Raw genomic sequence first — 27,660 nt, 5'->3', positions numbered from 1 at the left:
GCAATAAGAGTTGCGTTACCTCCCAATATTTTTGCTTTACCTCCCAATAGTTTTGCTTTACCTCGCAATAGTTTTGCGTTACCTCGCAATAGTTTTGCGTTACCTCGCAATAGTTTTGCATTACCTCGCAATAAGAGTTGCGTTACCTCCCAATATTTTTGCTTTACCTCGCAATAGTTTTGCGTTACCTCGCAATAGTTTTGCGTTACCTCGTAATAGTTTTGCGTTACCTCGCAATAAGAGTTGTGTTACCTCGCAATAGTGTTGCGTTACCTCGCAATAGTTTTGCCTTACCTCGCAATAGTTTTGCGTTACCTCGCAATAAGAGTTACGTTACCTCGCAATTGTTTTCCGTTACCTCGCAATAGTTTTGCATTACCTCGCAATAGTTTTGCATTACAGCGCATTAGTTTTGCTTTACCTCGCAATAGTTTTGCGTTACCTCGCAATAGTTTTAAATTACCTCCCAATAGTTTTGCGTTACCTCGCAATAAGAGTTGCGTTACCTCGCAATAGTTTTGCGTTACCTCGCAATAGTTTCGCGTTACCTCGCAAAAGTTTTGCTTTACCTCGCAATAGTTTTGCGTTACCTCGCATTAGTTTTGCGTTACCTCGCATTAGTTTTGCGTTGTCTCGCAATAGTTTTGCATTACCTCGCAATAGTTTTAAATTACCTCCCAATAGTTTTGCGCTACCTCGCAATAAGAGTTGCGTTACCTTGCAATAGTTTTGCATTTCCTCACAATAGTTTTGATTTACCTCGCAATAGTTTTGCGTTATCTCGCATTAGTTTTGCGTTGTCTCGCAATAGTTTTAAATTACCTCGCAATAGTTTTGCGTTACCTCGCAATAGTTTTGCTTTACCTCGCAATAGTTTTGCGTTACCTCGCATTAGTTTTGCGTTGTCTCGCAATAGTTTTGCGTTACCACACAATAGTTTTGCTTTACCTCGCAATAGTTTTGCGTTACCTCGCATTAGTTTTGCGTTGTCTCGCAATAGTTTTGCGTTACCACACAATAGTTTTGCGTTACCACACAATAGTTTTGCGTTACCACACAATAGTTTCGCGTTACCTCGCAATAGTTTTGCTTTACCTCGCAATAATTTTACGTTACCTCGCATTAGTTTTACGTTGTCTCGCAATAGTTTTGCATTACCTCGCAATAGTTTTAAATTACCTCTCAATAGTTTTGCGTTACCTCGCAATAAGAGTTGCGTTATCTCGCATTAGTTTTGCTTTACCTCCCAATAGTTTTGTGTTCCTCGCAATAAGATTTGCGTTACCTCGCATTAGTTTAGCTTTACCTCCCAATAGTTTTGCGTTACCTCGCAATAGTTTTGCGTTACCTTGCAATAGTTTTGCTTTACCTCGCAATAGTTTTGCGTTACCTCGCATTAGTTTTGCTTTGTCTCGCAATAGTTTTGTGTTACCTCGCATTAGTTTTGCGTTGTCTCGCAATAGTTTTGCGTTACCTCGCAATAGTTTTAAATTACCTCCCAATAGTTTTGCGTTACCTCGCAATAAGAGTTGCGTTACCTCGCAATAGTTTTGCGTTACCTCGCAATAGTTTTACGTTACCTCGCAATAAGAGTTGCGTTACCTCGCAATAGTTTTGCATTACCTCGCAATAGTTTTGCATTACCTCGCAATAGTTTTGCATTACCTCGCAATAGTTTTGTGTTCCTCGCAATAAGATTTGCGTTACCTCGCATTAGTTTTGCTTTACCTCCCAATAGTTTTGTGTTCCTCGCAATAAGATTTGCATTACATCGCATTAGTTTAGCTTTACCTCCCAATAGTTTTTGCGTTACCTCGCAATAGTTTTGCGTTACCTCACAATAGTTTTGCTTTACCTCGCAATAGTTTTGCGTTACCTCGCATTAGTTTTGCTTTGTCTCACAATAGTTTTGCGTTACCTCGCAATAGTTTTGAGTTACCTCGCATTAGTTTTGCGTTGTCTCGCAATAGTTTTGCGTTACCTTGCAATAGTTTTAAATTACCTCCCAATAGTTTTGCGTTACCTCGCAATAAGAGTTGCGTTACCTCGCAATAGTTTTGCGTTACCTCGCAATAGTTTTGCATTACCTCGCAATAGTTTTGCATTACCTCCCAATAGTTTTGCGTTACCTCGCAATAAGAGTTGCGTTACCTCGCAATAAGATTTGCGTTACCTCGCAATAGTCTTGCTTTACCTCACAATAGTTTTGCATTACCTCGCAATAGTTTTAAATGACCTCGCAATAGTTTTGTGTTCCTCGCAATAGTTTTGTGTTCCTCGCAATAAGATTTGCGTTACCTCGCAATAGTTTTGTGTTCCTCGCAATAAGATTTGCGTTACCTCGCAATAGTTTTGCGTTACCTCGCATTAGTTTTGAGTTACCTCCCAATAGTTTTGCGTTACCTCCCAATAGTTTTGCGTTACCTCACAATAGCTTTAAATTACCTCGCAATAGTTTTGTTTTACCTCGCAATAGTTTTAAATTACCTTGCAATAGTTTTGTGTTACCTCGCATTCTTTTTGCATTGTCTCGCAATAGTTTTGCGTTACCTCGCAATAGTTTTGCTTTACCTCCCAATAGTTTTAAATTACCTCCCAATAGTTTTAAATTACCCCACAATAAGAGTTGTGTTACCGCGCATTAGTTTTGCTTTACCTGCTAATAGTTTTGTGTTACCTCGCAATAGTTTTAAATTACCTCCCAATAGTTTTGCGTTACCTCGCAATAAGAGTTGCGTTACCTTGCAATAGTTTTGCGTTACCTCGCAATAGTTTTGCTTTACCTCGCAATAGTTTTGCATTACCTCGCAATAGTTTCGCGTTACCTCGCAATAGTTTCGCGTTACCTAGCAATAGTTTTGCTTTACTTCGCAATAGTTTTGCGTTACCTCGCATTAGTTTTACGTTATCTCGCAATAGTTTTGCATTACCTCGCAATAGTTTTAAATTACCTCTCAATAGTTTTGCGTTACCTCGCAATAAGGGTTGCGTTACCTCGCAATAGTTTTGCATTACCTCGCAATAGTTTTAAATTACCTCTCAATAGTTTTGCGTTACCTCGCAATAAGGGTTGCGTTACCTCGCAATAGTTTTGCATTACCTTGCAATAGTTTTGCATTACCTCGCAATAGTTTTAAATTACCTCGCAATAGTTTTGCGTTCCTTGCAATAAGATTTGCGTTACCTCGCATTAGTTTTGCTTTACCTCCCAATAGTTTTGTGTTCCTCGCAATAAGATTTGCGTTACCTCGCATTAGTTTAGCTTTACCTCCCAATAGTTTTGCGTTACCTGCTAATAGTTTTGCTTTACCTCGCAATAGTTTTACGTTACCTCACATTAGTTTTATGTTGTCTCGCAATAGTTTTGCGTTACCTCGCAATAGTTTTATGTTACCTGCATTAGTTTTGTGTTGTCTCGCAATAGTTTTACGTTACTTTGCAATAGTTTTAAATTACCTCCCAATAGTTTTGCGTTACCTCGCTAATAAGAGTTGCGTTACCTCGCAATAGTTTTGCATTACCTCGCAATAGTTTTGCTTTACCTCGCAATAGTTTTGCGTTACCTCGCATTAGTTTTGCTTTGTCTCGTAATAGTTTTGCGTTACCTCGCAATAGTTTTGAGTTACCTCGCGATTAGTTTTACGTTGTCTCGCAATAGTTTTACGTTACCTTGCAATAGTTTTAAATTACCTCCCAATAGTTTTGCGTTACCTCGCAATAAGAGTTGCGTTACCTCGCAATAGTTTTGCGTTACCTCGCAATAGTTTTGCATTACCTCGCAATAGTTTTGCATTACCTCCCAATAGTTTTGCGTTACCTCGCAATAAGAGTTGCGTTACCTCGCAATAAGATTTGCATTACCTCGCAATAGTCTTGCTTTACCTCACAATAGTTTTGCATTACCTCGCAATAGTTTTAAATGACCTCGCAATAGTTTTGTGTTCCTCGCAATAGTTTTGTGTTCCTCGCAATAAGATTTGCGTTACCTCGCAATAGTTTTGTGTTCCTCGCAATAAGATTTGCGTTACCTCGCAATAGTTTTGCGTTACCTCGCATTAGTTTTGAGTTACCTCCCAATAGTTTTGCGTTACCTCCCAATAGTTTTGCGTTACCTCACAATAGCTTTAAATTACCTCGCAATAGTTTTGTTTTACCTTGCAATAGTTTTAAATTACCTTGCAATAGTTTTGTGTTACCTCGCATTCTTTTTGCATTGTCTCGCAATAGTTTTGCGTTACCTCGCAATAGTTTTGCTTTACCTCCCAATAGTTTTAAATTACCTCCCAATAGTTTTAAATTACCCCACAATAAGAGTTGTGTTACCGCGCATTAGTTTTGCTTTACCTCGCAATAGTTTTGCGTTACCTCGCAATAGTTTTAAATTACCTCCCAATAGTTTTGCGTTACCTCGCAATAAGAGTTGCGTTACCTTGCAATAGTTTTGCGTTACCTCGCAATAGTTTTGCTTTACCTCGCAATAGTTTTGCATTACCTCGCAATAGTTTCACGTTACCTCGCAATAGTTTCGCGTTACCTAGCAATAGTTTTGCTTTACTTCGCAATAGTTTTGCGTTACCTCGCATTAGTTTTACGTTATCTCGCAATAGTTTTGCATTACCTCTCAATAGTTTTAAATTACCTCTCAATAGTTTTGCGTTACCTCGCAATAAGGGTTGCGTTACCTTGCAATAGTTTTGCATTACCTTGCAATAGTTTTGCATTACCTCGCAATAGTTTTAAATTACCTCGCAATAGTTTTGCGTTCCTTGCAATAAGATTTGCGTTACCTCGCATTAGTTTTGCTTTACCTCCCAATAGTTTTGTGTTCCTCGCAATAAGATTTGCGTTACCTCGCATTAGTTTAGCTTTACCTCCCAATAGTTTTGCGTGTCCTCGCAATAGTTTTGCTTTACCTCGCAATAGTTTTGCGTTACCTCACATTAGTTTTGCGTTGTCTCGCAATAGTTTGCGTTACCTCGCAATAGTTTTGCGTTACCTCGCATTAGTTTTGCGTTGTCTCGCAATAGTTTTGCGTTACTTTGCAATAGTTTTAAATTACCTCCCAATAGTTTTGCGTTACCTCGCAATAAGAGTTGCGTTACCTCGCAATAGTTTTGCATTACCTCGCAATAGTTTTGCATTACCTCGCAATAGTTTTGCATTACCTCGCAATAAGAGTTTCGTTACCTCGCAATAAGATTTGCCTTACCTCGCAATAGTCTTGCTTTACCTCACAATAGTTTTGCATTACCTCACAATAGTTTTAAATGACCTCGCAATAGTTTTGTGTTCCTCAATAGTTTTGTGTTCCTCGAATAAGATTTGCGTTACCTCATAATAGTTTTGTGTTCCCACAATAAGATTTACGTTACCTGCATAATAGTTTTACGTTACCTGCATTAGTTTTGAGTTACCTCCCAATAGTTTTGCGTTACCTCCCAATAGTTTTGCGTTACCTCACAATAGTTTTAAATTACCTCGCAATAGTTTTGTTTTACCTTGCAATAGTTTTAAATTACCTCGCAATAGTTTTGTGTTACCTCGCATTCTTTTTGCATTGTCTCATAATAGTTTTATGCTACCTCTAATAGTTTTAAATTACCTCGCAATACTTTTGCGTTACCTTGCATTAGTTTTACGTTACCTCCCAATAGTTTTGCTTTACCTCCCAATAGTTTTAAATTACCTCCCAATAGTTTTAAATTACCTCGCAATAAGAGTTGTGTTACCTCATAATAGTTTTATGCTACCTGCTAATAGTTTTGTTTTACCTCGCAATAGTTTTAAATTACCTCGCAATAGTTTTGTTACCTCGCATTCTTTTTGCATTGTCTCTCAATAGTTTTGCGTTACCTCGCAATAGTTTTAAATTACCTCGCAATAGTTTTGTGTTACCTCGCAATAAGAGTTGCGTTACCTCCCAATAGTTTTAAATTACCTCCCAATAGTTTTGCGTTACCTCCCAATAGTTTTAAATTACCTCCCAATAGTTTTGCTTTACCTCCCAATAGTTTTAAATTACCTCCCAATAGTTTTGCGTTACCTCGCAATAGTTTTAAATTACCTCCCAATAGTTTTGCGTTACCTCGCAATAAGAGTTGCGTTACCTCGCAATAGTTTTGCGTTACCTCGCAATAGTTTTGCTTTACCTCGCAATAGTTTTGCATTACCTCGCAATAGTTTCGCGTTACCTCGCAATAGTTTCGCGTTACCTCGCAATAGTTTTGCTTTACCTCGCAATAGTTTTGCGTTACCTCGCATTAGTTTTACGTTGTCTCGCAATAGTTTTGCATTACCTCGCAATAGTTTTAAATTACCTCTCAATAGTTTTGCGTTACCTCGCAATAAGAGTTGCGTTACCTTGCAATAGTTTTGCATTACCTCGCAATAGTTTTGCATTACCTCACAATAGTTTTAAATTACCTCGCAATAGTTTTGTGTTCCTCGCAATAAGATTTGCGTTACCTCGCATTAGTTTTGCTTTACCTCCCAATAGTTTTGTGTTCCTCGCAATAGTTTTGCGTTACCTCGCATTAGTTTTGCGTTGTCTCGCAATAGTTTTGCGTTACCTCGCAATAGTTTTGCGTTACCTGCTAGCTAATAGTTTTGCGTTACCTGCGCGATTAGTTTTTGCGTTGTCTCGCAATAGTTTTGCGTTACCTCGCAATAGTTTTAAATTACCTCCCAATAGTTTTGCGTTACCTCGCAATAAGAGTTGCGTTACCTCGCAATAGTTTTGCATTACCTCGCAATAGTTTTGCATTACCTCCCAATAGTTTTGCGTTATCTTGCAATAAGATTTGTGTTACCTCGCTAATAGTCTTGTTTTACCTCCCAATAGTTTTGCATTACTGCTAATAGTTTTAAATGACCTCATAATAGTTTTGTGTTCCTCGCAATAGTTTTGTGTTCCTCGCAATAAGATTTGCGTTACCTGCTAATAGTTTTGTGTTCCTCACAATAAGATTTGCGTTACCTGCATAATAGTTTTGCGTTACCTCGCATTAGTTTTGAGTTACCTCCCAATAGTTTCGCGTTACCTCCCAATAGTTTTAAATTACCTCCCAATAGTTTTGCGTTACCTCCCAATAGTTTTGCGTTACCTCGCAATAGTTTTAAATTACCTCGCAATAGTTTTGTTTTACCTCGCAATAGTTTTAAATTACCTCGCAATAGTTTTGCGTTACCTCGCATTAGTTTTGAGTTACCTCCCAATAGTTTTGCGTTACCTCCCAATAGTTTTGCGTTACCTCGCAATAGTTTTAAATTACCTCGCAATAGTTTTGCGTTACCTCGCAATAGTTTTAAATTACCTCGCAATAGTTTTGCGTTACCTCGCATTAGTTTTGTGTTACCTCCCAATAGTTTTGCGTTATCTCCCAATAGTTTTAAATTACCTCCCAATAGTTTTGCGTTACCTCGCAATAGTTTTAAATTACCTCCCAATAGTTTTGCGTTACCTCGCAATAAGAGTTGCGTTACCTCACAATAGTTTTGTGTTACCTCACATTAGTTTTGCGTTACCTCGCAATAGTTTTGCGTTACCTCGCATTAGTTTTAAATTACCTCCCAATAGTTTTGCGTTACCTCGCAATAGTTTTAAATTACCTCCCAATAGTTTTGCGTTACCTCCCAATAGTTTTGCGTTACCTCGCAATACTTTTAAATTACCTCGCAATAGTTTTGTTTTACCTCGCAATAGTTTTAAATTACCTCGCAATAATTTTGCGTTACCTCGCATTAGTTTTGAGTTACCTCCCAATAGTTTTGCGTTACCTCGCATTAGTTTTAAATTACCTCCCAATAGTTTTGCGTTACCTCGCAATAGTTTTAAATTACCTCCCAATAGTTTTGCGTTACCTCCCAATAGTTTTGCGTTACCTCGCAATACTTTTAAATTACCTCGCAATAGTTTTGTTTTACCTCGCAATAGTTTTAAATTACCTCGCAATAATTTTGCGTTACCTCCCAATAGTTTTGCGTTACCTCCCAATAGTTTTGCGTTACCTCGCAATAGTTTTAAATTACCTCGCATTAGTTTTGCGTTGTCTCGCAATAGTTTTGCGTTACCTCACAATAGTTTTGCGTTACCTCGCATTAGTTTTGCGTTATCTCCCAATAGTTTTAAATTACCTCCCAATAGTTTTGCGTTACCTCGCAATAGTTTTAAATTACCTCCCAATAGTTTTGCGTTACCTCGCAATAAGAGTTGCGTTACCTCACAATAGTTTTGTGTTACCTCACATTAGTTTTGCGTTACCTCGCAATAGTTTTGCGTTACCTCCCAATAGTTTTAAATTACCTCCCAATAGTTTTGCGTTACCTCGCAATAAGAGTTGCGTTACCTCACAATAGTTTTGTGTTACCTCGCATTAGTTTTGCGTTACCTCGCAATAGTTTTGCGTTACCTCCCAATAGTTTTGCTTTACCTCGCAATAGTTTTGTGTTACCTCGCAGTAGTTTTGCGTTACCTCCCAATAGTTTTGCGTTACCTCGCAATAGTTTTGGGTTACCTCGCATTGGTTTTACATTACCTCGCAATAGTTTTGCGTTACCTCGCAATACGATTTGCGTTACCTCGCAATAGTTTTAAATTACCTCGCAATAGTTTTGCATTACCTCGCAATCATTTTGGGTTACCTTGCAATAGTTTTAAATTACCTCCTAATAGTTTTGCTTTACCTCGCAATAGTTTTGTGTTACCTCGCAATAGTTTTAAATTACCTCACAATAGTTTTGCATTACCTCGCAATAGTTTTGGGTTACCTCGCATTGGTTTTGCGTTACCTCGCAATAGTTTTGTGTTACGTCGCAATAGTTTTGTGTTACCCCAAATAAGTGTTGCATTACCTCGCAATAGTTTGCGTCACATCACAATAATTTTGGGTTCCCTCACAATAAATATGCCATGATTTTAGTAAAATTACCATTTTTAACTCAACTCAACTCAACTCAACTTTATTTATAGAGCACTTTCAAAACCACAAGTGGAACCAAAGTGCTGTACAGAAGGTATAAAAGTAAAAACAAAAACATAAAAACAATGCAAACATATGACAAAAAAAACTTACAAAGCATTGTCAAAAGCTAAAGTGAACAAGTAAGTTTTAAGCGCACTCTGAAAAGCACCCAATGAAGGACAAGTTTTTACAGACAGAGGAAGGTCATTCCAGAGCCTAGGAGCTGCAACAGAGAATGCCCGATCACCTTTACATCTTAAACATGATCGCGGAACCATGAGAAGTAATTGATCGTTAGAGCGCAGAGATCTACTTGATTGACAGCGGCTGATTAAATCAGTAACATACTCAGGTGCTAGGCCATGCAGAGACTTAAAAACATACAACAAAGCTTTGTATTGGATTCTGTATCGTATGGGTAATCAATGTAATTTAATTAAAACCGGAGTAATGTGCTCTCTCTTCTTAGTGCCCGTTAAAAGTCTGGCAGCTGAATTCTGAAGGAGCTGCAAGCGAAAGAGAGAAGCCTGACTCACACCCAGATACAATACATTACAATAATCCAAATGGGATGACACAAAGGCATGAACAACCTTCTCCATATCGTTTTCAAAAGAAAGGATAGATTTCAATTTAGAAACTGATCTAAGATGGAAAAAACTATTCTTAACGACAGCATTGATTTGCCGGTCAAATTTAAGCTCAGAGTCAAAAATGACACCAAGGTTCCTCACGCTAGCCAATTTTTTCCCAGGAAACAACCCCAGGCAGTCATCATCCACACAGCCCTTATTTCCAAATAAAATCATCTCGGTCTTATCCTCATTTAATTGGAGAAAGTTATTCGAAAGCCAACACTTAACTTTGGCCAAACATGCACGAAGAGACTGAATGGCACATCTATGGCCATGTTTCAGTGGTAAGTAAATTGAGAATCATCCGCATACAGGTGATACTGAATCCCAAATTTCTCAAAAATCGAGCCTAGAGGGAGCATATAAAGGGAAAATAAAGTTGGTCCCAGTATAGAGCCCTGTGGAACCCCACACACAAGAGGGGCAACAGAAGAAAAATAATCCCCTAAACTGTCTGAAAAAGTCCTATCCTTCAAATAGGAAGAGAACCATTTCAGGGCTAAGCCCTGAATACCAACCTGATTCCTAAGACGACCAATGAGAATGTTATGATCAACTGTATCAAATGCCGCTGTAAGATCTAACAAAAGCAGAACAACACGGTTTCCAGAATCAACACCTCGTAGGATATCATTAGAGACCCTCAAAAGAGCAGATTCTGTACTATGACCAGCTCTAAAACCTGACTGGAATCTATCGGCGATGTTATTCCTCATTAAAAAGTCATTAAGCTGTGCATGCACAATTTTTTCCAGTATCTTCGAAATAAAAGGCAATTTTGAAATCGGACGAAAACTACTCATGTCAAAAGGGTCTAAGCCGTTTCTTTTTAGGAGGGGCTGAATAACCGCATGCTTAAAACTAACCGGAACAACACCAGATGACAAACTAGTATTCATAATAGACAGAATACTTGGGCCAATGGAATCAAGTACCTTCTTAAACAGAGAAGAAGGGACCTTGATATTCATAATAAAACCATAGTGCTAATACATGAAAACAAAAACTATGGTGATAAAAATCATAATTGTGTGGTTATTTTGATTTGACTACAAATGCCCTGGTATTTGTCATGGTATATGGATACAGTATACTGTATTAACCCCATGGTTTACTCAAAGGGCAGTGGTGGCTCAGCGGTTAAGGCTCTGGCTTACTGATCAGAAGGTCAGGGGTTCAAGCCCCAACACCACCAAGACACCACTGTTGGGCCCTTGAGCAAGGCCCTTGAACCCATCTGCTCCAGGGGTGCCGTATCATGGCACCCCTGGAGCTGACCCTGCACTCTGACCCCAGCTTAGCTGTGATATGTGAAAAATAAATAATTTCACCATGTATATGCAGAAATGTATGTATAATGTGTGACAATTGATCAATTAAATTAAATTAAATTAAAAAAAAATAAAAATGGTTACTTAACTCACTTTTCATATGTACTACAATATTTATATTGTAAAACCATGGTTTCCATCAGAAAATAAACAAATAAATGTAAATTAATAATAATAATAATAATACAAAAATATTAGCCTATAACAATCATGGTTACTACAATATTACTATAGAAAAGTTCCACTTAAAACTGTTAATACAGTCTAACATATTGGTAGCACTTTTTTATACGGTTATATTTGTCAACATTAGTAAATATATGAGGTCTCATTAGCTAACAATAAACAAAATAATTGTTATTGTATTCATTGATCTTTGTTAATGTTAGTTAATACAAATAAAATAGAAATATTGTTAGTTTATGTTAGTTCATAGTGTATTAACTGATGTTATCAGATACGACTTTAGAGTTTTAAAATGTTGAATTTTATATTAACCAAGATTAGTAAATGCTGTAAAAGTGTAAACGAGAAGAAATGTTTCTAATAATAATAATACTTACAATTATTTAAATTAAATCTTAATATTAATTAATATTTGTAAAGAAATGAAATAGTAGATTCAGTTTGAATGTGTAATGCTCAAACATTGAAGCACAAACCTTGAAGAAACACAAAGATGTTTTTAATATCATGAGAAAGATAAAGTGAGTCAAGTGTGTCCAAACTTTGGTCAGTCAGCGTTCACACAGTTTGCATTTATTCATTTAAATAGTATTTTTCTGACTTGCGGCGTGTGTTCAGTGTGTGTGTTGTGAGTGTCTCATATGTTCACAAAAGCTCTCGTTAACTCTAATCCCTCTCAGACGGTGTAATTATAGCTCATGACGGGGTTCAGTGTCACTCTTCATTTACTGTAATGACATTTAACGACACTTAACGACGGATCAGAGTAGTCGTGGCATGCTGACGTTTGATTCATGACTCTTCTACACACTGCAGCATACCCGCAGTAAAGCATTAAACTCGATTTCTGCATCTGCACAGTGAAATAATGCTGATCGTGTGGATGACACAGAAACACAGAGCGGTTGATGATGCTCTTTTTATCAGTGATTGTACTTTGACCCAAAACACATGACTGCTGGAAACAGGAAGCGTCTCGTAGAGCTTTAATCTGTCTGATCTGTGAGTGTCATCATCAGACGTGACCTTCTAATACAAAACGAAACCTCTTTATTCAACATTCAAATGTACTTATTTCACTAATGCACGAGGGCTGTATAAACACAACACAAACACAAATATTGTATTGCAGCTTATTCAGATCAAGAGCCGTCCACTAAGACTATATGTGTGACTGACATGTCAAGCAACACAACTCAACCTGTCTCTGTTTCTCCCATCAGGAGAGAGAGTTATCACAGCCAGAGCTGGACGGTGAGTATCTTTACTCAGATACATAATGTCATATAACACAACACGTAACATTACAACACGCTGTGGAAAGTAGGGTTAAATGTGATACTTACTTAATAAATATGGGAACAATATCACACGTTATACTGTATGTTTAAGAACCTTTTAAGCTTGTGTGTTTGAATGAAAACTTCTTTAAGGTGCTTTAAGCAAATTTAGGCATTCTAGACTGTCGACGAGACTGAGTCGTTGAATTAGCCACGCCCTCTTTCCAAAACGCCGCTCTCCAAAGATACCGCATGAGCTTTTTTGAGACCAGAAACGTTTAAAGCAACAGCAGTGAAACAGCGCCCTCAACTGGCAACTGTTATGAACAACACGGCATAAAAATGACATAATTCGCAGAATGATTGACAGGTCGAAAGCGTCATTGACGGCGGCACCTTTTCGTTTGTTGTTTACAGAGTCTCGATCCGTCAGAGAGACGGAGACATATCTCACAACACTTATTTAGTGTTATCTTTCAGAGAACATTTTCTTCACACCTTTCCGTGACAATTATCGCTTACAGCATCTTTAATTCAATCATTTTAATTAACCCAAATGAGTTTGTATATGACACATGATGAATTTTAACAAAACGGGTTTATTCTACTAATAATATTAAGCTCATTTACTGATTATTTAAGGCTTTTTTCCACTTTAAAATATTTTAAATGATTAATACCTAATGCACTTTTAATAAATATATCAACATTTTAATTATTATTCCCACTCAAGCATTTATACATTAATCGAGATTTATTTAGACATTTCAATAACTTCTAAAACGATCTAGCAATAAAATATATTTATATATATTAAAACAAATGTTTTTATTTGATTATACAGGGCACAGTGTACTATGCATAAAACACGTCACTATATAAAAATATATATATAAAATTAAAAAAATATTATGAAATAGTTTTAAAATAAAAAATATATACATCGTATAAATGAAGAAATGAAACATAATTAAGGTCATAGTTTAAAAACAAACATAATAGTTTAAAGTTTTGTTCTGTTGTCAAAGTCTTCAGACAAACCTGCTCTTAAAGGGACAGTACACCCAAAAATGAGAATTCAAATACAAATGAAGATGTTTAGAGGAATATTTCAGCTCTGTAGGTCCATACAATGCAAGTGAATGGTGACCAGAACGTTGAAGCTCCAAAAAGCACATAAAAGCCACATAAAAGTAATCCATACGACTCCAGTGGTTTAAATATTGTCTTATGGTTTCGCGTGAGAACAGACTAATATATAACTCCTGATATTGCATTATGATTGCATTATGATTTCAAGCTCGATTACACATCCTATAGCGGCATCTAGCGATATGTGCATGTTCAAGCACTAGGAGTGTAAACGAGCTCATAAAGCTGTAGAGTGTTATATTTCAGTCTGTTCCCACACAAAACCAATGACATCGCTTCAGGTATTTCTTTAAATAGATAAACCAGTCATATGGATTACTTCTATGCTGCATTTGTGGTTTTTGGAGCTTTACAGTTCTGGTCTTCATTCATGTAGATTCAATGGAAATGGGGAGCGTTCACAAGAGACTGACAGGAAAGGACTTTAATATGTAATGCATTTTGTATGTTGTGATCTTTTTCAGAGCTTTCTGATGCGTTTAAGGAGTTTGATTACGATCAGGACGGATATCTGAATTATAAAGATCTGGCCGAGTGTATGAGGACGATGGGATACATGCCAACAGAGATGGAGCTTCTGGAGATTATTCAACAGATTAAAATGAGGCGTGAGTTTGAACATACGTGTGCATCACAATTCACTAACTTCTATTCCCCAAAGTATGCAATCAGACTGCCGCTAGGTCAGTGATGACAACAGCGATGAAAGTGGCCAGGAGAAGAAGCTAACAGACTAATCGGCTAGCAGTATGCTAAGCTAGTAGGCTAACCAGTTATCTTGTGAGTAACTGGAGAAACAGAACGAGCAATGTTCAGTTTCAGCATTATTAGCTTCGGTTTAATGACGTTATTCCTGGTTATATTCACACAGTTAAGACAACATGAATCAAACAGTGCTTGCATAGAGTTCGCATTGAAATAAAAATGCTCTTGATACAATCTGCACATTATTGGATAGTATGTGAGCTGATGTTGCAGTATGCTTGTGTTTAGTCGGGGGTCTGATGGATTTCGATGATTTCTGTGAGTTAATGGGACCTCGGATGATGGTGGAGACGGCTGATATGTTGGGACTCAAAGAAATCAAAAGTTCCTTCAGTCAGGTCAGACATGTCACACAACGACAAATAATAATGCCATTATATCAGCTAATAACTGTTTTTCTGTTTATTCTGTACATACACTGTAAAAATGACAAAAGTGGAGTAATCTTAAAAAGTAAAGCAACCAGCGTTTCAGCAACTAAACACTTCAAGTTGGGTTGTCGTTTCATGAACTCAATACGATAAGTTCAGCAAACTCAAAAATAGTAAGTAGATCTAAGTTCAATAAACTTGCATTTTTAAGTGCAGCTGACCATCATTTTCAATATTCAATTTGTTTTTCTCCCTAATTTGTAACGCCCAGTTCCCAATGCGCTGTACGTCCTCGTGGTGGCGTAGTGACTCGCCTCAATCCGGGTGCTGGAGGACGAATCTCAGCTGACTCCGCGTCTGAGGCCGTCAATCTGCGCATCTGATCACGTGACTTGTTGAGCGTGTTACCATGGAGACGTCACGCTATTCTCCGCAGCATCCACGCACAGCTCACCACACGCCCCACCGAGAGCGAGAACCACATTATAGTGACCACGAGGAGGTTACCCCATGTGACTCTACCCTCCCTAGCAACCTGGCCAATTTGGTTGCTAAGGAGACCTGACTGGAGTCACTCAGCACACGCTGGATTCAAACTCGAGACTCCAGCTGTGATAGTGTCAATACTCGCTGAGATACCCAGAGCCCCAATTTTCAATATTCTTGGTATAAAAATTATATTCTTATTAAGCATATCTACATTTTTCCATATTAGATCATGTGTCGCCCCACCAAGAAACCAATTAGTTGGTCCAAATTATGAAGTTATGTATTAAACAATTACATAAAACCGTAAAAATTCAACTTAATAACTGAAGAAACTTAATCAAAGCGAACACTAATCACCCTGATGTTGACTTCCATATATATATATTTAAATAAATATTCCTTTCAGTCCAAACATGACATTGTGTCTGCTCACTGTTTAACATGGAGTGGTGGTGGTGTAGTGGTCTAAGCACATAACTGTTAATCAGGAGGTTGATGGTTTGACCCCCACAGCCACCACCATTGTGTCCTTGAGTAAGGCACTTAACTCCAGGTTGCTCCGGGGGATTGTCCCTGTAATAAGTGCACTGTAAGTCACTTTGGATAAAAGCATCTGCCAAATGCAGAAATGTAAATGTAACATTGTAAGTTGCTTTTAGCTTAAATGGCATGAGAGTTGACTTCATTGATTGTTTTAAGTAATCGCAACTTTTCTACATTAGAAAGTTCAATCAACTTTTAAAAGTACACTTATCTGCCAACATTTATACAGTGTAGATCTAAAGTTTGGTCAGATGAAATAAGGTTGTTAAATCAGATTAAGTTGTTTAAGTAAGAGTTGATTTGTTTAGAGTTTGACATTAGCTTGATGCTAAGCTAATGACGCGATACTCTAATAAGCATAAAAATACACAACACAAATAAACTCGTTACTTTAGTGAGATTGATCAGGTGGTAACAGCTGGTACAAAGTATTCCTAAAATTGTGCACTGACAGATTGTTTCAAACCACCACAGTTCATTCTAAAACATCTTTATTTTGATTAGTTTATCGATAAACATTTATTGGCGCTTTTAAAATAGTGTCTAGATAGGCAGCTCACTAGAGTTTGGAACAGAGCTCCTTTATGTCAGACTTCGTCTGTTGTTTGTCCTTCAACATCATCCTGGTCATGTTTCCGTTCATCATCATCATCATCATCATCATCATCATCTGTGTTTGTGGGGCAGTTTGACACAGATGGAGATGGAAAGATCTCTCTAGATGAGATGAAGGAGGCCGTGAAGTCTCTGTTAGGAGAGAAACTCAAGAAGGGAGAACTAGAGGACATCCTGAAGGAGCTGGACCTCAACGGTGACGGGACGGTGGACTTTGATGGTGAGGAGATCTTCAACACAAACACACACTCACAAATAAACATTCCAGTAGGAACCAGAAGGTTTGTTATGGTGCAATCGTCTTCTCTGAACCTCTAAATATAACATGACCTTCTGTTTTCTTGTAGAGTTTGTGATGATGCTGTCGATTCGGTAACCACCGTCATCTCTCATCCAATGAGATGTTAGATAGCTGCAGGTGCAGTCGTGATGTCATTACAAACACTCTCAAACTGTTCTCATTGGCTCCTGACCAAACTCTTCCAGAAATTATCTGCAAACTTATTTAGATGTTTTCTGAATGATTGATTGAATACATACTATATATGACTCTGAATGAAATGTATTTATATATATAGAAATATTACATAATATTAAACATCAGTAGGCCTTTGAACAAGTGTACATAATGCAAGAGTTTTGTTTTGTTTTGTTAATAAACACTAAAGTAAAGTAAATGTGAGAGAATTATTTGAATTATGTAAACAGCACTATACCATATAGCTGAGAGATGCCAAATCTGTGGGTCACTGTCTTCCAAGGATCTCTGTTGGATTTATTGTTATTCTGAGTAATAATTCACTTTTTACTCCAGTTCAGGATGAGTTTTATAGCTTAATTCACACTGATCATTGTGTTAAAGCTCAAAGTTCATAGTAGTTTAAGCAAGTTTAAGTCTTTAAGAAATACAGATAAACTAGCAGCAACTAAATCTCAAAGTGGAAACTTGTTAACCTTTCCTGGAAGGACAACAATAAAGTATTCGTCACAGTTACTGTCATAACCTCCGTTCCCTGATGGACACCTCAGATCTTTGAGAAAAGGCAGATGAAAATTGGCAAGTTTAATTTGCCCAGACATACGGGTATAAAAGGAGAAGGAATGCCCACTCTAATCTAGTTTTTGTGCTAAAGAGCCGAGACAAGGTCCAGGCAATTTCAGGGGCTAGTACAGCATAGAGGGACACAACGTCTCGTTTCCTCCATCGGAGAACGGAGGTTACGACAGTGTTCCCCTTCTGTCACTCACTCAACGTTGTGTCGATGTAGTGACACTATGAATCCCTATAGAAAAACGGCACAACAACTGAACCTTGTTACTTTAACTGCCGATACAGGTGCAAGCAATCTGCTGTGTGCGTAGTAGCAACAGACATCATGTAGTTCCCCACATCCCTGAGGGGGATGCCCACTTCCCTTAACAGGGCAAGAGATGCCTCTGCGACTTTTGTATAGACGCGAGGGGACAGGGACAGGCCAAAGGGGAGGACCTAATACTGATACGCCCAGCCATCGATACCAAACCGTAGGAAGGGTCTGCGTCCAGGTAAAACAGAGACATGAAAGTATGCGTCCTTCAGGTCTACCGCTGAGAACCAATCGTGATGCTGGACGCATGTCAAAATGTGTTTCTAGCATCTAGAATGGGAGTCTTCAGAAGTCTCCCAGGCCCGGTTCAGAACTCGCAGATCCAAGATTGGCCGCAACCAACCATCTTTCTTTGGCATGATGAAGTAAGGGCTGTAGAACCCTACAGGGAGGGACATAGTGAAGAAGGTTCACGATCTCCACCTGCAGGGTGGAATAAAGTGACGTGAAGCAACACCGCTGAACCTGGGCAGGTGCCTGGCGAACTGAATTGCATAGCCGAGAGGGGTTGGAAAGCATTAGCCATGCGTTCAAGCTCCGGTGAGGGGCTCTAAGGGAACGATTGTATCTGACGTGCCTGGAGGTGGGGTCTCACGGCGGGGGATAGCAGGCAATGCCACACCGAGGAGCGTTGCTTCAACCCGAGGTGGCTGCGCTGAGGGGGACCTCAAAGCATGGAGTAGTCTGGGTACCAGCTCTGTAGCGGACATCTCTCTCCCTGTGTCGTCCATCTCAGGGGCACATAGGAGCCTTCCAGGTCCTTGTGCCAGGCCATGAGGTGGGGGGGTGTCTGTTTCCTGTGGGGGGGCTCTACGCTGGGGCCGAGAACTGGGCTTGTGCCGTGGCGGAGCTGCCTTGGAGACACCCTCGGCGAGCAGACGGGGTACAGGATCTTGAGCAAAACCTAGGCAAGATGTGTTGTATAGCCTCCGACTGCTTCTTTACCACCAAGAACTGCTGGGCAAAGTCCTCAATGGTATCGTCGAATAGTCTGATCTGGGAGATGGGCGCATGGAGAGAGCGAACTGTGTTGCCGTCCCTCATCTCAAACAGATTCAGCCACAGGTGGCTCTCCTGGACCACCGAGGTGGACATCACCTGCCCCAGTGCTCGTGCCATGACCTTCGTCACTCGGAGTGCAAGGTTGGTCACCAAGCGCAGCTCCTGCAGCACATCGGGATCAGGACTACTCACATGCAGCTCATTCAGTGCCTTGGCCTGGTGGACTTGCAGGAGGGCCATGGCATGCAGGGCGGAGGTGGCCTGTCTAGCAGCACTGTAGGCTTTGGGCGCCCTGCCTTTGAGAGTTGTGAGATCGGACAAACTTGTAAGTTGTTTTGAGCAGCAACATGTGCCCTGCACAGTTCATCATGCACTTCCGGGAAGAAAGAGACCAGGGAGGACGTGGCCGTGGGTGCCCTGAACCCAGGAACCAATCATCTAACTCCATCATCAGTGGATGACGGAGGGTTCCAGTCCAACCAGATACTCGCAGTGGCCCGGGAAAGCATAGCAGTCAACTCTGCATCAGCCTCAGACTGGGCGGGCAGACCTGAAGGTGGCAGCCCAGACGAGTCCTCGGCAATCTGACATCGCCAATGTGCTCTCTGATGCAGTGATCGTGAACTCATCGCGAGCTCCAAAAGATACGTTAAGCTGGCAATGAGGCGAGCTGGTCTCATCTCGGAACTCATCAGGGGAAAACAAGTGTGCAGGGGAATGGGAGGTCCACAGGGATTTACCCGGCGAGGCCGCGCTCATTCAACTCCCCAAATCGCCTCCCCCTCCAGCCTGGAGTGGCATGAAAATTCCACTCACCAATTTTCAATAACCTTATCTCAAAGATCTGAGGTGTTTTGGGGCTCCCAAGAGCGACCCCTAGAGTTACTACATTGACACAATGTTGAATGAGAGGCAGAAGGGGAAGAAAGTAGAAAGTGACCGTTGACGTTAAGCCTGCCATTATAAAACTTAGTGTTTCCCAGTTAACATTTTTGGCTTCCAGAACATTCTGGAAATGTTAGTTTGTGGATATAAAAAATAAAACCTAAACCTAAGAATACTCCTAGAATGTTAGGAATTGGTTCCCCAACTGTAGGGGAATGTTTAGTGTTTGAAAGTTTATGCTAAAAATAAGTGAAATCAACTATAGGCTACACGTCAAGTCAATTTTATTTGTACAGCACTTTCACAACACACATCGTCTCAAAGCAGCTTTACAGAAGATCAGCATTAACAGATGATAAAACTAATGTCTATAATGTTGATGAATCATCATTGTGTAATTGGATACAATACGATTGTTATTCATGTTTAAAAATAAGTAATTAAATAATAATTGTATTAATAACCCCAATGAGCAGCTGAAGGCGACAGTGGCAAGGAACACAAAACTCCATAAGATGTTGATTAATGGAGAAAAATAACTTTGGGAGAAATTAGACTCACTGTGGGGGCCAGTTCTCCTCTGAATAACCCCACCCTAACCCTAAACCAGACTCACTGTGGGGGCCGGTTCCCCTCTGGCTAACCCCACCCTAACCCTAAACCAGACTCACTGTGGGGGCCGGTTCCCCTCTGACTAACCCCCACCCTAACCCTAAACCAGACTCACTGTGGGGGCCGGTTCCCCTCTGACAATCCCCACCCTAACACTAAACCAGACTCACTGTGGGGGCCAGTTCCCCTCTGACTAATCCCACCCTAACCCTAAACCAGACTCACTGTGGGGGCCAGTTCCCCTCTGACTAACCCCACCCTAACCCTAAACCAGACTCACTGTGGGGGCCAGTTCCCCTCTGATTAACCCCACCCTAACCCTAAACCAGACTCACTGTGGGGGCCAGTTCCCCTCTGACTAACCCCACCCTAACCCTAAACCAGACTCACTGTGGGGGTCAGTTCCACTCTGACTAACCCCACCCTAACCCTAAACCAGACTCACTGTGGGGGCCGGTTCCCCTCTGACTAACCCCACCCCAACCCTAAACCAGACTCACTGTGGGGGCCGGTTCCCCTCTGACTAACCCCCACCCTAACCCTAAACCAGACTCACTGTGGGGGTCAGTTCCCCTCTGATTAACCTCACCCTAACCCTAACCCAGACTCACTGTGGGGGTCAGTTCCCCTCTGATTAACCCCACCCTAACCCTAAACCAGACTCACTGTGGGGGTCAGTTCCCCTCTGACTAACCCCCACCATTCCTGCTTTGTGTTGGACTCCACTGCTACATGTCACTGAATGATGATGACTAAATTCAGCCGGTGCCAGACATCACTTCAGTCTATTATGATGGAATCAAGCCGGTTCTGGTGACCTCAGGATATGAGTCCGGAGGTTGAGACAGGGAAACAAATAAAATAATATAAGCATAGATGCCATTCAATTTATTGCAGAGTTATAAATCATAATCACTGTTTCTGGTCAATGTTTCTACACTATAGATCTCAGAGCCAATTTGATACATTTCAGAAAGTGAATAAATGTGAAATAACTCGTTTTATAACATTCAGACAGACTACAGGTGAAACTCGAAAAATTAGAATATCGTGCAAAAGTTCATTAATTTCAGTAATTCAACTTAAAAGGTGAAACTAATATATTATATAGACTCATTACAAGCAAAGTAAGATATTTCAAGCCTTTATTTGATATAATTTTGATGATTATGGCTTACAGCTTATGAAAACCCCAAATTCAGAATCTCAGAAAATTAGAATATTACATGAAATCAATAAAAAAAAAAGGATTTTAAATACAGAAATGTCGGCCCTCTGAAAAGTATAATCATGCATATGTACTCAGTACTTGGTTTGGGCCCCTTTTGCATTAATTACTGCCTCAATGCGGCGTGGCATGGATGCTATCAGCCTGTGGCACTGCTGAGGTGTTATGGAAGACCAAGATGCTTCAATAGCGGCCTTCAGCTCTTCTGCATTGTTTGGTCTCATGTCTCTCATCTTTCTCTTGGCAATGCCCCATAGATTCTCTATGGGGTTCAGGTCAGGCGAGTTTGCTGGCCAATCAAGCACAGTAATACCATGGTCATTGAACCAGGTTTTGGTACTTTTGGCAGTGTGGGCAGGTGCCAAGTCCTGCTGGAAAATGAAGTCAGCATCTCCATAAAGCTTGTCTGCTGAAGGAAGCATGAAGTGCTCTAAAATGTCCCGGTAGACAGCTGCGTTGACTCTGGACTTAATAAAGCACAGTGGACCAACACCAGCCGATGACATGGCTCCCCAAACCAACACAGACTGTGGAAACTTCACACTGGACTTCAAGCATCTTGGATTGTGTGCCTCTCCATTCTTCCTCCAGACTCTGGGACCTTGGTTTCCAAATGAGATGCAAAATTTGCTCTCATCAGAAAAGAGGACTTTGGACCACTGAGCAACAGACCAGTTCTTTTTTTCTTTAGCCCAGGTAAGGCGTTTGACATTTGAAGCCCATGTCCAGGACCCGTCTGTGTGTGGTGGCTCTTGATGCAGTAACTCCAGCCTCAGTCCACTCCTTGTGAAGCTCCCCACACATTTGAATGGCCTTTTCCTGACAATCCTCTCCAGGCTACGGTCATCCCTGCTGCTTGTGCACCTTTTTCTTCCACACTTTTCCCTTCCACTTAACTTTCTATTAATGTGCTTTGATACAGCACTTTGAGAACATCCAACTTCTTTTGCAATTACCTTTTGAGGCTTTCCCTCCTTGTGGAGGGTGTCAATGATGGTTTTCTGCACAACTGTCAGGTCAGCAGTCTTCCCCATGATTGTGAATTCAACTGAACCAGACTGAGAGACCATTTAAAGGCTCAGGAACCCTTTGCAGGTGTTTAGCTGATTAGAGTGTGACACTTTGAGCCTACAATACTGAACCTTTTCACAATATTCTAATTTTCTGAGATTCTGAATTTGGGGTTTTCATAAGCTGTAAGCCATAATCATCAACATTATATCAAATAAAGGCTTGAAATATCTTACTTTGCTTGTAATGAGTCTATATAATATATTAGTTTCACCTTTTAAGTTGAATTACTGAAATTAATGAACTTTTGCACGATATTCTAATTTTTCGAGTTTCACCTGTAAGCAAACAAACATGCTTTATTAAAGGTTATTAAGTTTTCAGAACTGAAAGCCATAGGGCTGTCAAATTAATATTCAAAATTAGAATTTCTGTTGAATTTAAGAACAATTTGCACATTCGACTGCTAAAACTGAGCATTCGAGTTTTGGATGTGTGCCGATGACTTCAGACAGCATTCTTGAACTAAAAAAGGCTAGTTGATGTCTCGAGACACATTTTAAAGTTCTTTTAAACTTGACTCTGCATTTAAAATACAGCGCTCCTGCATGAGACGCTGAATAAACAAAAACAAACCCAAGCAAAGACATTCGTCTAGCGCAGTGGTTCCCAACCCTGTTCCTGGAGGCCCGACCAACACGCCGTCTCTGGCGGCGTCTCGTTTAGAAGGCTGCGTGCATGGTATGTCGCGTCCTTGGAAGGCTGCAGTATACGAGCGTCCTCCTTTAAACAAGCCTTGTTTTAAATGATATGGCCTTCGTAAGACGAACCGAAATGGAACGTAACATGGTTGCTATGACAACAAGCCACTCTTTAACATGCAAGCGCTTTACGTGAGAAGGGAACAAAGTGCCTTTAGAAAGGAATGTATGAGGTAAAATTTAGGAGAGTTATAAAGATGTAGAGAGAAATGAAAATAGATTTTACAGGTTTAATTATACATTAATATAATTGTATATATTATATACTCTGCACCCATCTACTGAGGTACTTCAACTTGGGAATTAATATTCCTTGCATTTGAACATCATATTTACGGGCATATTTTAGACATTTCCGTTGAAGCAAAGACTTATGGGTTGTGAGTGCCCATGAAGGATACACCTCATACATCCTCTGAATTCCCGAGAAAGCAGGTCGCATTTGAAGGCTGCATTCGAAGTGTCCTACTCGCTTTTCTGAAACGAGACAGCCTCGATGACGTATGCGGATGATGTCAAAAGCGATATGTCAAATGCAACCTGTCAAATGCGACCAGCGGAGGACGCAGCCTTTATATGGTAAAAGAGCGAGGTTGTTATCTAAGAGAGTGCGCTTGCGCTACTGCCTTCTACTGGCTGACTGAAGAACTGCCACACACAGAATCAAACGCTTAATAAATAAAATAAATAATACAATAATATATAAATACTCTTATTAACAAATAATATTACATAATAAACTTTTACAATAAATATACTCCTCATACACATGTCTTTGGCAGGTAAATGACTCTCAACACGAGTTTACGTCATGGTGTCACGTCTGAGCAAACATTATAGATTTTACACTCTGAATGATTTTAAGTTCTGTTTATTTTTAGGCTGACTCTATTGATTTATAACTGTTCAATGACCCCATATGTGCTATTTCTAGATAAGCCATAAAGGAATGCTTAGATCTCTTTAATTCACTAGATTTTCCATTTGGACCTAATGGGATCCTACAGGAATCATCTACTAGATATGAATGGAAATTAATATTTTGCGTTTAATTACACAGAATGTCAGTTTCAAGTAGATTTTTATCCCATTAGAATTGGTTCCAAAAGATGTTAGAAATTAATTTATAATTTCTTTTGGATTTGTTTTTGTTTTTTTAAAGGGGACAATACTTTCTAACTCCATGGATCAGAATCTGCTGTTGCTGGTTCAAAACAAATGATGCGTCCAAGCCTTCGTTTGTAATTCAGAAATGTCACTTTAGAACTAGTATCACGGCTTGGGCTGTTTCTGACAAGTTATTGGATAAACAAGGAAGTGTGTGTGTGTGTGTGTGTGTGTGTGTGTGTGTGTGTGTGTGTGTGTGTGCATGAGAGAGAGAGAGAGATAGCGTGTGACTTCACCTGTAGCCACTCCCAAGCAGAGATGCTGCCTTTGATACTGTGGACCACCAGATTCTTTTAAATAGGTTATGTGAGCATGTAGGCCTCTCTGGAACTGTTTTTAACCGGTTTACCTCATATCTTTGTGGAATTATTTTTTTTATAGGTAACCACACCTCCAAACCACTATGAGTCTACTTGTGGGGTACCACAAGGACCAAATTTGGGACTGTTACTTTTTATTTGTACATGCTACTGCTGGGCAGTGTCATCAGGAGGCACGGCTTCTCTTTCCACAGCTATGCTGATGACACTAGCTCTACGTGTCCTGATGACACCGGGCTGACTCACTTGTAAACTGTACTTTAGATATAAAGGTTGTTACAAATTTTTTACAGCTCAACCGGGATAAAATAGAAGAACTGATTATTGGTTCAAAGGCCCAAAGAGAGAAACTGACTCCCAAACTAAGCACTCAACCCAAGCCAAGAAGCAAGAAATCTAGGAGTGATTTTTGACGCGGATTTGAATTTCAAGGCTCATGTGCGGTTCTCAAAAACAGCTTTATATCATTTGAAGAACATCGCCAAAGTGAGGCCATTTCTCTCTCCTAGCAACACGGTGAGTCTGATGCACACTTTTATAACTAGTATTCTAGACTATTGTAATGGATTGTTTGAGAAATGCATACTCTGGAATTTGAAATACTCCTCCTAGGGTATTCATGCTACCGGTACCAAATGTGGGCGACATCATATCAAGACATTGACGATGCTAAATTGCGAACTGATTTTTTATATATCGAACGATGTTGCCATGGCAACACGATAACGTAAAACAAATGGGAAACAGAAAGTGTCTCATATCTTCTGCGTGCATCATGAGATTTACATCAAAATTGAGCCGTATGATTGGCCTTGCGGGCTGATCACATTGATGTGGCTATTGTGGGTATTATCCTAACTATGATCTGTAATAATTTAATTTACAATTAATGCTTTGGTAGAAAGAGATCTAATGTTTAGTAGCCCTATCTTCATATGATGTTTATCTTTAATTTGTTTGTTTTGTTCAAGTTTGACCTTAATCGAAGTTTTTCTAACTGATTTAGTGAGGATATTGTGTTTGTAGTTCGGGGAACAGACACAGTCTCTATGTGTTGTAGTTTATGTGACCTGTGTGACGTCTTAAGGCAGCTAGCAGATGTTCGGATTAACCAGTTTGTCTGCTTCCTGACCTGGGCCCCAGTTATTCAAATACTATCATTATTAAGACTATGAGCCAAATTACTAGAGAGGAGAGCGGACATCATTATTGACAACATAAATACCTATTTTAGAAAATCTATGTTTAGCATTAGCCAGCACTTGTAAATTTGATCTGATGTCCTCTAATGGATGCGTGTCTTCTTCTTCGTCAGTCTGACTAATTCCTTACATTTATCACATGTGAATCCCTCACTGCTGATGGAAGAGGCTATTTTAAACATGTTACCTGCAATGCAGGAAGAAATAACATGAACGGATGCCACGACTTACCGCTTTGTTGTTGTTGTTGGTTGTTGTGGTGAGGGTTTTAAAAAGTCCTCTTAGGGGATTCATGTGACTGGCACCAAATTTGTGCAAGATCATGCCAAGATATTGTGGATGCTAAGTTGCTAATGGATTTTTGATATTCTGAACAGTGTCGCCATGGCGAAGCAATACATTTATGGCAAAAATGGGAAACAGGAAGTGCCTTATATCTTCTGTGTGATTTTGATGAAAATTCAGCTGTATATTTGGTAACAGGGTCGGATCACATGGATATGGCTATTATTGGTCACGGTCATAGCGCAACCAACTGGCAGCAGGAAGTATGGCACTTTTAACAGACTTTGAAAAGCCCTCTTATGTTTACATGAATTGCTTTAAATTTCTTTAGAAGACACCGCTGATGTAAAAGGGATATTTTATAACTTAAATAGTATTACCATGGCAAAACATTCATTGTTATTCTTTTCTTCCAATATTTGGGTGTTTTTGAACTTTTGCACACACATCAGAGTCGTTGGCCATTAGGTCTGGGCAAAGTTCATGCATGGGCATGAAGGCTCTGTAGCGCCCCCTTTAATATGGGTGTGTAAGACGGCCTCTTTAGCACCCCGATTTTCACCTACAGTTGATTTTGTAAATTGGTACATGTCTTGCTACAAGCCAGACAACTTTCATAATTATAGTCATTAGGTCCGCCCAACAGGAAGTCAGCCATTTTGTATTTTTTGAATATTGCAGTCTCTAAACTTTTAAATTCTCCTCCTAAGGGTTCATGAGATTGTGCCAAGACATTGAAGATGCCACATTGTGAACAAATCTTCGATATATCGAACGGTGTTGTCATGGCTAGGCATTATACAAATTGTCAAAAATGGGAAACAGGAAGTGTCTCATAACTTCTCATTGTAAAAGTGCTAAACTTGACTATGACTAATAAAAACAATACCACATTTTTTACAATCAATCAATTAATAAAGGTTTAGCAAAGATCTTGCTATTATGACTCTCCAAACTATATATCCTGGTAGAGCAACTCTGCCATCGCCCTTCTCCCCACCATGGCGAAACTGTAAACTCCCAAAATCTGTTGCACCTGGCATCCATAGTTTGACTGTAGACATCCTCTCATTTGCATATTGCGCAAACTAAAAATAAATACAGAAATAAATGTATGATTAAAGAAATATATTAATGCATGAATATGCAGATTACATTATTGATTTATTTGTGTATTTATATATTAGTTTTTGCAGGTTTCGTCCTCCATACAAATTATGTTAGAAATTCTTTTAGAATTTCTTTTGGATTTTTTAACTGAATAATAATAATTTGTATTATATATATAAATAAGCTTTTATGTTTCTGTGGTTTAAATGTTGTTTTGTGTGTGTGAGAGTGTGTGTGTGTGCGTGTTCGAGCGTGAGCGTATGTTCGTGTGTTTTGAATGTGTGTGTGTGTGTGTGTGTGTGTGTGTGTGAGTATGTGTGTGTGTGTGTGTGTGTGTGTGTGTGTGTGAGTGTGTATTGTAAAGTGCGTCATCCGGGTATTTC

General features: G+C 39.6%; 1 protein-coding gene across 3 annotated transcripts in view; it reads left to right on the top strand.

Annotated features, from left to right (window-relative positions):
- Positions 1–16,958, top strand: part of si:cabz01076231.1 (calcium-binding protein 2) — a 19,093-nt gene extending 2,135 nt beyond the window's left edge. For 2 of the 3 annotated variants that reach the window (XM_052140386.1, XM_052140375.1), the window contains 5 exons: positions 12,336–12,366; positions 14,009–14,152; positions 14,538–14,647; positions 16,400–16,547; positions 16,677–16,958. In XM_052140386.1, coding sequence (XP_051996346.1) covers positions 12,336–12,366; positions 14,009–14,152; positions 14,538–14,647; positions 16,400–16,547; positions 16,677–16,735 — 492 coding nt within the window. In that variant the 3' untranslated portion in view covers positions 16,736–16,958. Of the gene's footprint in view, positions 1–12,335; positions 12,367–14,008; positions 14,153–14,537; positions 14,648–16,399; positions 16,548–16,674 lie in introns of all 3 variants that reach the window. The other variant, XM_052140367.1, reaches the window with a different exon arrangement.
- Positions 16,959–27,660: the final 10,702 nt, after the last annotated feature.

The sequence above is a fragment of the Xyrauchen texanus genome, chromosome 2 (assembly GCF_025860055.1).
Source record: "Xyrauchen texanus isolate HMW12.3.18 chromosome 2, RBS_HiC_50CHRs, whole genome shotgun sequence".
NCBI lineage: Eukaryota > Metazoa > Chordata > Actinopteri > Cypriniformes > Catostomidae > Xyrauchen > Xyrauchen texanus.
This window is presented reverse-complemented; position numbering and strand designations above follow the sequence as displayed.